Source organism: Halyomorpha halys, unplaced genomic scaffold (genome assembly GCF_000696795.3).
Source record: "Halyomorpha halys isolate HHAL.00 unplaced genomic scaffold, Hhal_1.1 Scaffold122.1, whole genome shotgun sequence".
NCBI classification, from domain to species: domain Eukaryota; kingdom Metazoa; phylum Arthropoda; class Insecta; order Hemiptera; family Pentatomidae; genus Halyomorpha; species Halyomorpha halys.
Window position 1 is genome coordinate 127,381 of NW_027116215.1, and position 12,170 is coordinate 139,550.

Consider the following 12,170-nt stretch of genomic DNA (forward strand, 5'->3'; position numbering starts at 1 on the left):
TCGATGGCAGAGTGTGATAGGCCCAAGAAAGCAGTCAGTAGATTGGAATCGCTCTCGATGGCAGAGTGTGATAGGCCCAAGAAAGCAGTCAGTAGCAGCCTCTTCAATTCCTATTCGAATCAAGTATGAATATTAATACATTTACAAAAGTGATTGATAAAAATAAATAGGACTATATTCAGTTGGAAAACATGTATCCTCATATCGAAGGAAGGTATTCACAAAACTATTAATCATTAAACAATACACCTACTATCTCCATGGCTTCAGCTCACTCAATCTCAACTTATTCACACTAAACAATGTGAATTCGAATATGAAAAAAGAAAAATGTTATTCTCTTTTTCCCTAACCAGTATTGTGGAATATTTCATATATTTCACAATATTACAATAGTAGCTAGCGGTTAGCACTTATATCCGGATCAGCTCTAGAAGAAGGTAATTATTATCTCCTTAGTATTTCGCTATCAAAATAAAAGGCAGCTTTATAAGAAAAAGTTAATAGAATTTTATCCTTCGACTAACAAACCCACAAAGCGTTTTACCTGTGAATGAGATAACTGAATGATAGGATCAGGTTCGCCTAGGCCTCGGATCGAGAAGAGGTGGATAAAGTCTAACATCATCTCCACTTTATTTGATTTATATTTTAATGGCCCTCTTTCAGGTCATTTCTGACCTCGGTAAGTCTGAGGAGGGAGGAGATTATCTAATGGTAACCAACCTATTCTAACTGCTAATATTTGTAATTACTTTATAAATTGTATTTTATTAGTATTTGTGTTTAATTTTTTTTTCTTCTAAGTCCCATGGGTGCGTGGGGATGAAGTCATGATTGAAAAGGGGAAGATGGTAGGCTCTTTTTCTGAAATACATTCATGAATTTATTCTGGTAATGTATTTTAAGAGGGGGCTGAGGAAATTTTTTATTTGGGTAATCATTTAATAATTTTATTCTGTATTTATCTCTGTCTGTTGGTGATAGGGCTCACCAGGTGTTTTGATTCAAATAATGTTTAATTTAATTACATTTACTTTATTTACATTATTTTAATAGGAATTTAGTTATTTCAGATGAAAAATATGTATTTATATTAATGTGTTATTATTAGGTAATAGAGACAGTTGCCTAAAATCTTCAGTAGAAAGAACTATGTCACAATACTAGTTCGACCGATAACATTAAAATGTATTTGAAATCTGAAAAACATCGTTAGACACAACGTAGTGAAGCCAAGGTCTTTATCTTAATGCTCTGCAACTTAACTTTATTTTCTCATTTCCGATACGATCATATTACTTATAGAAACATTATTTCATTTCAGGACATGATATATAAAAAACCGATTAAGTAAGACGGAAGTATAAATTGAATTTGAATGCTGATCTTCGTTTTGAAATGAGTTCCTGTCTGCGTTTATAATGTACTATTTGTGTACAGAGTTTTAGTTGTTAGTCAATAATAAAATCCGAAACCAGACCTTTTCTGTGTTTCGACTTGAAATAAGTTCCGGCTAATCAGTGGCCATGAACGTTTGTAACTTGCCTGCGTGCATTTGATATTATTTATTGAAAAGTTTTGAGTCAGTCGGTATTATACCAGACTTTTTCTGCGTTTCTGACCTTAAAGTGCAATATGAGTTGTTGCTAATCAATCGACTCGTATAATTAATAAAAACAACTAGACCCTGTCTGCCCTCAATAAGTGCCAGTGTGGCCATCTTGGCTTTTGGAACCTTTCGACTGTTTATGAGCCATTGCACCAACCTTGGACCACTGCAGCGGTGTGTTTCGCTACGGAGCTGCAATCTCCACACCTCGACAAGCAAAATATCTTCCTCTGACCTATTGGAGTGGATCAACCTTTCGTCCATCAGTTTTTATTTTATATAGCTATTGTCTTTTTTATAAATTAGTCTTCTTTTTTTTTCTTAATTTATTTATCCTGGTGCCCTACCATGTTGTAGGTCCGAGGCGATGTCCTATATCTCTTCCTGCGTGATTTGTGGAAAATCCGTTGTATGTGTATTGTATCCGTTGTATGTCTATACAATCATTATTATTCGCCTGCTCATGGAATAGTGTTCTGACAATATTGTCTACAACATTTGATCTCGTGAGGAGCTGCATCGTGCCTTTACATAGTTTCTTAAGTTCTATTTTGTAAGGTCTTCTCCATAGGTCTACATCCACTTCATCACAAAGTTCTCTCCAGCACCGTCGTTTACTTTCTTTAATGGCTTGTCGGAGTCACTGACAAACGTCAAATCGATGATCTTCCTGCTCTAGTGAACGCCGGGTTTGTTCCGGTGTTCATAAAGATCATATCACTTAGTTTTGGGAAAGCTTCCAGGAGAACTTCACCACGTCGATTTGTTATTCTACTTCCCCATTCCGTTGCCCATGCGTTGAAAATACCTCTATGATTGCTGGATTATGGCAACTAGCCTCTAAGACAATTCGATCTAACAACAGTCTTCGATTGTAATACTGGGATAGGCATAACAGCTAAAGATGGATTTACAAGGGCCAGTGGAAATCTTCAAAAGAGACGGATAGGCCCGTGCCTGTCCGTGTGTGGGAATTTTTACACACTAAAACCATCGCCCTACACCTATTCATTATTCTCCACGGGACCGCCGCTAGGCATTACTTCAAGGAGGGAAATGGCTGAGTGCCAAGTCGCTTTCTTCGCATGGTTTTCACGTTTGCATGCTAGTCACGTCTTCTAGCCCCCTCTTCCTCTCTCAACCTCTTGAGGACCACTGTGGTGAATCTCTTCACTGCGTTCCAATGCTGGTCTGAGCATATCCTATAGCTCACCACGTTCCCTGGTGTGATGCGTCCTCCACACACTCTCTGCGATCCGCTTCTCTCCTGACCAAACCGAATACAAGAAAAAAACACGTGCTCCGCTGTTTCCTCGACAGTCTGACATCCAGAGCATTCTGCAGTGTTGTCCAGTTTAATCGGCACAGGTAGGCTTTAAAGCATCCATGTCCGGTCAACAATTGGGTTACCTAAAAATCCACCTCACCATGCTGGCGGCCATACCACGAGCCCACATCGGGTATTAACCTGCGAGTCCGCCTCCCGGAATCAGCAGCCTCCCAACGCTGCTGCCACTGGTCGGAGGTTATTTTTCGTTCCTCTTCTCTGGAAACGTGTAAGCGTCGTCCATAGTGCCTGCTTCTTTCTTCAATAAGAAATTCCACAGGCGCATTCGAACTATCACGCACACCGCTTAGTAGGAAACAGCTTGAAAAGCACGAACTGTCCTTAAAGATACCCTGCGATAAACTGAAACCATCCGTCTTCTGTATGGTTTGGTAACCATCGTTTCTTTAAAAAAGCGGAGCTGCATATAACATAATGGTGTGGACAGTAGCATAGCACAGAAGCAAGAATCCTTTGGCTACATTCTTTGGGACCTCCAACCTTTGGCATAAAGCGTGACATAAAGGATGCTATTTTAGCATATTTGGCGCTGATATACTCCGTGTGAACTTTAAAGCGGGGACGTGCATGGATCATGACTCCTAGGTAATTTAAGGAAAACTGGGAACGAATTTCGTGCCTACCAACCGTGACAGTGATAGACTCAGTTTGCTTCCTACTAGTTACTAGGAGAACCTCGGCTTTGTGATCTGTAAGTTGTAGGCCTACCGAAGACATTCAACCTCGGACCTACAACAGTCAGCCTAGTTTGCGATGAGGGTAACTTCTTCCTAATACTTCGCCGCTACTACAACTGCAACGTCATCTGCGAATCCCACAACTGTGGCTATCTCCGGCATTGTCAATTTCAAGTTTGCTTCGTACATCACTTTCCACAGAAGAGGCCCTATTACCGACCCTTGTGGGACACCACCAGTCACCTAGTATCTCCTTTGGCCAATGTCTGAAAAATAAAACAGAAGTAGACTGTGAGAACTCTCATAAGAAAGGCTGGCACCACCATAGTCCGTAGAGCATCTATGGAGCATGCAGGTCCATCTTGCAGTGTTAAAAGCATTCTTAACGTCTAGAGTGGTGATTGCTGCATAACACTTAGCACCTCTCCTCCACCTTGCTCCTGCAATTGCTGTGCGGGCCATCTCAACTACCAATCCAACAGAATCTATCGTGGATCACTCTCTACGAAAACCGTATTGAACCCGCGAGATGCCATTAACTCCCTCCGTGAACTTTTGTAGCCTGTGGGAAAGGATTTTCTCAAATGCCTTACCCATAGTATCCAATAAGCAAATTGGACGATAGGTTGACGGGTCTTCCAGTCTTCCCTTACTCCTTGGAATAGGTAAGAGGCGCTGTCTCTTCCAAGGTTTCGGAATTGAGCCTTCACGAGGCTTTCGCGATCAACATTATGATGCACTACTTATGCATTGGGTTGTGCAGTTTTCTTCCTTTTATCGCCCCCAAAGAAGGTCTGGTTTCCCTAGTGTCCCCTCTGATTTAACACCATTATTCTTCGGTTGACAGACTTCCTTTGTTTGGGTGTGACCATCTGCAGTTTTGATAGATAGGGAGGGCAACGGTTTTCAACTTTTCAAAGTATAGTTGGATTTCGCAGGCATAACTTCTTATCTTACCGTGGACGTTGTTTTTGGTGCAAATGAGAGAAGCTGTTTAATTATGCTCTCAAGATTTTGCATCACCTCTGTAATGGTTAGTCTTGTGCTACAATGGTCAAGCCCCTCACCATTGTAGCACTGCGGTCGTATGTTGACGACGCCGGGGAACCCGCTTTCGCATTCCCTATAGACGCCGTTACTGAGGTTCCGTGCCCCTATACCGTGGCACAATTAACATTATCTTGTATCATTTGTGACTTGTGACAAAACGTGCCAGGTTTTGAAACATCTGCCTCTAACCTAAAGAACAGACGTTGACCAGTACGCCGCCTATTCCAGGATTTGATTCTAGTTTTGGTCCACCCTGGGTATTTTATTTCCCCGGTTCCCGACATATCTGGTAAGAATCCCCCTATTTGTGAGTGTGTGTGTGTTTACGTGCATCCGTGCGTGTGTGAGTGAGTAAGTGCGTGCGTGCGTGCGTGTGTATGTGTCTAAATAAAGTTCGTAAAATGACGGGAGAATCTAGGCTCTGATAGAGTACAATATCCGCATAAGTTGTAGTGTGCATACTATATACATACATAAGCTATGTACTTGCGTTTTTTGCAGCTTTTAAAAGACCATATGCTTCCTATCCCATGAAAGGTTGTGAAGGTGGGCTTTATTACAATAATGGTGTAAAATACCTTGTAATTATTGTTAATGGTTACCATGTTTTGGTTGCTTGGATAATTAAATGATTTTATCGAGATATTTTTCTTCTGACCCAACTAAACAATTTCAATTAGGTGGTCTACATCCCTCACAAATGCGTAACACAAGTTCTTTGGAGAAATGAAGCTTCTAATGAAATGCGGGCTAATATTTGGAAATGTATTGCAATCAACATTTCTAAGCTCCTCTTTAGGCACCTACCACAATACAAGGTATTATCACAGTTTTAATTTATCTTCCATGAACAAATGTCGGTATGAATTATTGCCACTTATAATAAATATGATTCTTCACAGATTTGGTATTTAAAATAAGCTAACGCATGCATTATCCACAGACTTAGTTTGCGGGGGATGGATTGTCATTCTCACCTCCCCCAATAATTATCTAAAAATAGAAAACATTTGAGAAGAAACTTAAAACTACGATAATTGACTTAAAACATTACTCGAAAAGGTTCTTATACCAATAATATACACTACACTACAAACTTACACAACATTATAGAGAGGTAATTTAAAAATGTTTAGAAAATGCAAAATTTTAGGGAATACGGTTTCATATATGCTTTTTATAAACTTTCTTAGTCTTTTTAAACTAAATATTGATATTTCGATAAAAAATTTAGAAATATCGTATTTAATTTTTGTTATCGATATTAATAACAATATAAAATTTCGAAAGGAACATGAATTTTTCAATTTAAAATATCGAGTAACTATTTTTAGGTTATTTTAATAAAAATTCTTTAAATATCGATATTTCGATGGGAAAATATCGTAATACTTCTTATAATCATATTATAATCTTTGATATCGATATTATGAGCAATATTGAATATCGAAAGGAATAACAAATTATCAAAATAAGATATCGAAAAACTATTTTTATGCTTTCTATAAAATTGTCTTAATCTGTTTAAACCAAATATCGATATTTCGACGAAAAAATATCGAAATATCGTTTCTCATCTTCGATATCGATATTATCAACAATGTTAAATACCGAAATGAATACGAAATTATCAAAATAAAATATCGATATTATAAAAAAATAAAAACAAAACATTTTATGAAAAGCTAAAAGGTATTTCGATATTCAATATTGCTCATGTTTTTCTTTTTATTTTCAAGCCAAATAAATTATCTTTGTGTTCAAATATTTATTTTATCTCTAGTAAATTATATTTATTATTTCTATATTTATCTAAATTTAATCCAACTGTATTTAACTTTTTCTCTTTCCACTCAGCATACCTTTTATATGCCTAATACAAGTTTATTGCCTGCCACATTGTATTCAAATTGGCAAATAGTGAATGTACCCTCTCCCTTGATATTAACCCAAGCATCCATTCCGATATATTCTTAATTTTCCTTCCTTATTCCAGACCGTACTGGTGGTGGAGTTGCTCTTTATGTTCACGACAGCCTGAGGGCCAAAATCCTTTTAAAGTCTCCCTCCCTTGACACCCCTCATCTGGAATACATTTTTGTACAACTTACGTCATGCCCCTTTTCCCTCCTCTATATTGTTATCTATCGCCCACCTCAAGTTCGTTTTGATGATGCATTTGAATCCTCCTTCCTTTCATATATTCCTCTCTTCCAAAACATAATAATCGCAGTTGATCTCAACACGAACCTTCTCACAGATTCTCCCGATCGATCATACCTTATGGACATAATTTTCTCCCTAGGCCTTTTTATTGTTCCCTACCAATCTACACATCATACTCAGTCCACTGATACCTGATATAGATGTATTTATTATTGATTCGCCACAGAACCTTTTATCCTCCTCCCAAATTCCTATGTCTTTTCTTTCCTCCCATGACCTAATAAGAATTTCCTACAACATTCCCACTCCCTTGCTTATGCCAAAGACAATTAGTTGGCGAAACCTTGATTCCTTAACCATAGAAAACATTGGTCCCTACCTTGACGAACTTTCCCTTTCCTTAGAACCCATCTATTCACTTTTATCCATTGATGACATGGTTGAATGCCTATCCTCAAATCTCCTTAAATTCCTAAACCAACACGTTCCTCTAAAAAACCGTACCTTCAAACGCTCTCCGGCTCCCTGGATCAAGTCAGAAATAAGAAATTTAATGAGAAAACGAGATGCTGCCAGAAGACGCTTCAGACGCACCCGAAGTTCAGAGCACTATTCCACCTTTAAGTCTCTCCTAAACCTTACCCAAACATCCTTACGCCGCGCCAAGGAGCAGTACTTTCACAACATCCTATCCTAAGCACCTGATCCTAAATCTAAATGGAAAATCCTTAAGAACCTCTCCATCATCATTCCTAAATCCTGTCCATACTTTTTTTTTTTGCAACATTGGGGTAGTGCGTTAGGATTGCGCATGCCACTGCTGCCAAGAAACATCTCTTTTTTTAAAAAACTTTATTTTCATATGTGTATACAAAATTAATGGTAGAACCATTTAATTTTTGGAGACAAAATAATGATAAAAACGTGGTGCAGCCCAGCACTCGGTTGAGTGCCTTAAGATGGGGCTTATCTTACACCTTATCCATCAGCATCCGTCCGGTTCGTCCAACACGCTTGGTCCGCATCCGTCCGGTTGTCACCTCCAGTGCGCAGCCTAGTCCAGCCCTCCTGGTCTCAAACTGCTTCTTCGCTGTCATCTTGATCTTCATCTTCCATTGGTGGGTCGCCGATCCCTTCCAAATGTAAAGTGCGTTAGCCCGACCACTTCCCTCCACCCGTAGATGAATTCCCTGAAGTACGGGTAATTATCCTCTTCCACCAGCAGAGGGAAGTCCGACTCAGCGAGGGCGAAAATCCAGCATTTTCTCGACAACCTGGTCCTTCCTTCCATCGCGGTGCAGTCCAATACCACGTGCTCTGCTGTTTCAGGGACCCCACACGTCGGGCACCGGGCGGCAACGTTCTTTCCGAAGCTTTGCAGCTTTCCCCGGAATCCTCCGTGTCCTGTCAGAATCTGCGAGACCCATTAGTCTGGGATGACCCAACCTGCTCTCAATCTTGAGTGGACGGTGGGGAAGAATTTCCTCAGCGTCGCACCCTTTTCGGTTGTCCGCCACCGTCCATTCCACTCCCCAATCGACTCCTCCCGTAGGAACTTCTTCCAAAGGTTCGGGGTCTCGCCGATCCTCTCCTGGAGTCCCGCTGGTAACACTCCCAGCCCCTGCCTCTTCACATCATACTTCGTAGCATCCTCCTTGAGGATGAGGTCCAGGGGCATTGCTCCGGCCAGCACCTGCACCGCCTCATGCGACACCGTCCTGTACGCCTTCGTGACCCTCAGCAGAGCCAGTCGTTGCGTAGTGGCCAGTCTCTTCTTCTGCTCCCGCATCCCTACGACTTTTTTTGTTCGACTCCACGCAGGGGATGCGTACCTCAGAATACCCAACACCACTCCTTTGTATATAGTCATTGTAGCGGGGTACCTGAGGCCCCAGAAAGCACCCCCTATACTGCTCAGCCCGTTAAGTGACAGAGTCACCCTATTCCTCAAATATGCCAGGTGAGGGGTGGCGTCGAAGCATCTCCTCATCCTCACTCCGAGGTATGTCACCTCCTCACCCAGCCCCACCTTCTCTCCCTGTATGTCCAGAGTGATAGGGTGAGCCCTGTCCGTGGAGCCTTTTAGGAGTATGGCCTGAGTCTTAGCTGCGGCCGTACTTAACCTTCTCCTCACGCACCGCTCTCCAACCAGACTGGCACATCTCTCCGCTTCGTTCTTCAATCTGGCTCTGCTATCCCCGGCCACGATGTCTGCCAGGTCGTCGACGTAGGCCGCGGCAAGGAACCCTCTATCTTGTAATTCCCCCAACAACTCATCGAGCACGGCAAGACGTAGGTCCCATAATTCCCACGGTGGGCATAGGTCGTTACCTGGTGGGTATGACGTGGTGTGTCATTCCATACTCTCCTCTGCAGTGTCCTGGGACGGATCATCCCTGGTGTATGTATAATCGATGTACATCATCGCCGTTTATTCCAGGGTGGTTGCCTGGGCTCCTCCAACTTTGATGGCAGCAATCATTTGTGTTGGCTTAACCTTGCCCAGCGCCACCCTGTACGGGATGCCCCAGGGATTCTTCTCCGACTCCTCGACGATGAACTCGTCCCAGAACTTCTTCTTCTGGTGACGCACGCCGTTTCGGATCTCCAGTTCGTCTATCGGGTCACAAAGCCCCTTTCCTCCTCTAGGGCTCCGCCTTCCTCCTCCACTACACTGAAGGCTATGACCCGGTGGTCGGCGCTCGTGTCTGACCTTAGGGGCCAGTCAGCTATTCGCCTCGCCATGGGAGCCGTGGCCAGTGTCACGTCTATCCAACTCTGGCCCCTCGCACCCACGAATGTGGGGCCAGAGGGCTCATTCATAACGACGAGCTGACACCTAGCCACGCTCTCTTCCATCAGTCTCCCTCTGGCGTCTGTGCTAACCGAACCCCAGGCCGTGCTCCTCGAGTTGGTGTCGGAACAGACCATCGCATTACAGTACTTGAGTACGACAGCCTCCACAGCAGCGATACTATCGTTGATGTCTTCGTTGTTCCTTCTAGGTGGCATGTACGACGAAACAAGGGCGAAGGAGATCCTTCCCCACCTCACATAACTTGCCGGTGAATTGCTTCAGTTCCATAACGTCGAGGAAGGGATTAACTATCACGATCGCCGCTCTAGGCCTCCTCTCACCACTGCCCAAAGTGACCACCCTCGACGCCACACCAAACCCTGTAACCACATTGTTGGTGTCAGTCCCTTCTTCTTTGCCGGACATTCTTTTATCTTATGGCCCGTGCCAAGACACCACTTACACGCCAGGCCTTCTGTGCATGCCTTGGTAAGGTGTCCATACTTCTGACACCGCAGGCAGAGCAGGGATGATTGTAATCTCTGATGGTCATGCTCCACCATCCTGTTGTCGTGTCGGCTGCGGACAAGTTCATCAGGGCGAGCCTCACAGACTGGTGGATTTCCACCGCCCACGTCATCGATAGCCCACCCCAGGAGTGGAGAAGCAGGGTCTCATCCACTCCACGTTGTCCTCCTCTCTGGCATTTCCAAGGCCACTCTTGTCCCACAGGTACCTAACCAGGATCTTCTCATCCCAGTGCTTTGGCACTCCTTTAACTTCCAGGCGGGGCCTCCTCGCCATCGCCCGCTTCGCCTCGAGTCCTCCCTGCTTTAGCCGGTCCCATTCTAGGAGTCTCTTTGCCTGGTCGCTTGGGCCCGGAACCGCCCTATACACCTCTTCATCCTCGCTTGTGTCCTCCGTCATGTTCCTGGCCCGGCATATGGGGTTGTTACTCCCTTTCAGGGGCATTGGAGCCGGGGCAGCGTCATAACATTTTGGTGGCTCCTGTTTACTTTTGGGTTCTTGCCGCTTGGTCTTCTTACGTGGTTTGGTCTGGCTGACCCTTTCAGAGGTAGGAGACACCTCACTCCCACGTTCTGCACGGCTTCCCCCATCGACTTGACAATCTGTGGAGCCACCATTTCTGCAACCTTATCGGTGATGATACTGTAGAGCTGGTCGGTGTATAAGGCTTCCCGGACCACCTCCCTAACTATACCAGGGACGGAGTGCCATTTGGCTTCTAGTCCAACCACGATGTCCCTGATTTTTTGGTTAATATGCTCTTGATTCTTCAAGCTGATCTTAGTGTGAATCAGCTAGGGTCCTGGCTTTCTCGGAGGGACTATCTTCTGAGAGAGAGTCTTCCACTCCAGCCCTCTTTTTCCTCTTCTCCTTGGGGCTCTGTGGGCTCACTCCCCTCCCAACACTCGCATCTGTCATTGGGAAGTCCGATTCTGACATTGAGGGTCCATCTCCATCCATCCCGACTACCAAATTCTCCTTGGAGGGCGACCTACTTTCTTTCTCGGGCGTTAAAATCACCGACAAGTCCATCGATGACCCTTTTCCATCCTGACCCAGCGTTAAAATCTCCGGATTTACCATCGAAGGCCCACTTCTTTCTTCACCCACCGTTAAAGTCTCGGGGGTTGTCCTACTTATTTCTTGATTTTAGTTCACCTTGATTTTAGACGTTCCCCTCTAGGGCAAGGTGCACGGCGCGACACCACTCCAACCACTCCAGGCACCTCACTCCAACACACAACTTAACTTTTAAACTTTAAAAATCGATATCTTACCGTGCAGTGCAACGAATGGGGTCGTGTAGGTATTCGTTTTTCTCAGTTTTTTGTGCTCTTTACGATCTTCTACTCCACAAATTGATCCCGTTAGTTTATTCAGTCACGTGGGGTGAAAACCACTTGACCATTAGGATAAGTGTCCTAAATTCCGCCAAAACTGCTCGGTGGAATTTGTTCAAATTTCACACAGCAACAAAACACTTCTGTACCAACGTTTTGGCACACTCCTGTTCTCAAAAATATCTCTACTATCACTTTAAAAACACTTAGAAACTTTAAAACACTCTGCACACGTCCTCTCTACTCGGCAGTCAGTAGACAACTCATCCTGTCCATACTACCCAGGTGATCCAGACGAGCTTAATACTTTCTTTGTTGCTCCTCCTTCAACAACCTCATGCGAATTTTCATCTCTTCACATCCTTGAAATCCCATTTGATCCCAATAACTTTTATTTCCTAAATGTTTCTCCAGATGATTTAATCTCAGCAGTCCTCAAGTCCAGAACTAACGATTACGGCCCAGACAATGTTCCTGTAAAGATCATCAAACTTTGTCTCCCTTCCATTCTTCCTGCCTTTCTTGCTCATTTATAACTTCTCCCTTCAAAATTCCGTTTTTATCAACGCCTGGAAGAAAGTCCTCGTCCGACCATTGAACAAGGTTCCTTCTCCTTCTTCAGTTTTCGACTTTAGGCCAATATCCATTCTAT

At 43.4% G+C, this 12,170-nt stretch overlaps 1 protein-coding gene across 1 annotated transcript in view; it reads left to right on the forward strand.

Annotated features, from left to right (window-relative positions):
• Positions 1–12,170, forward strand: part of LOC106678084 (sperm-specific sodium:proton exchanger) — a gene marked incomplete at its 5' end in the record, with an annotated part of 162,896 nt that overhangs the window by 127,253 nt on the left and 23,473 nt on the right. Inside the window, 1 exon segment of the mRNA XM_067053048.1 lies at positions 5,368–5,505. Coding sequence (XP_066909149.1) covers positions 5,368–5,505 — 138 coding nt within the window.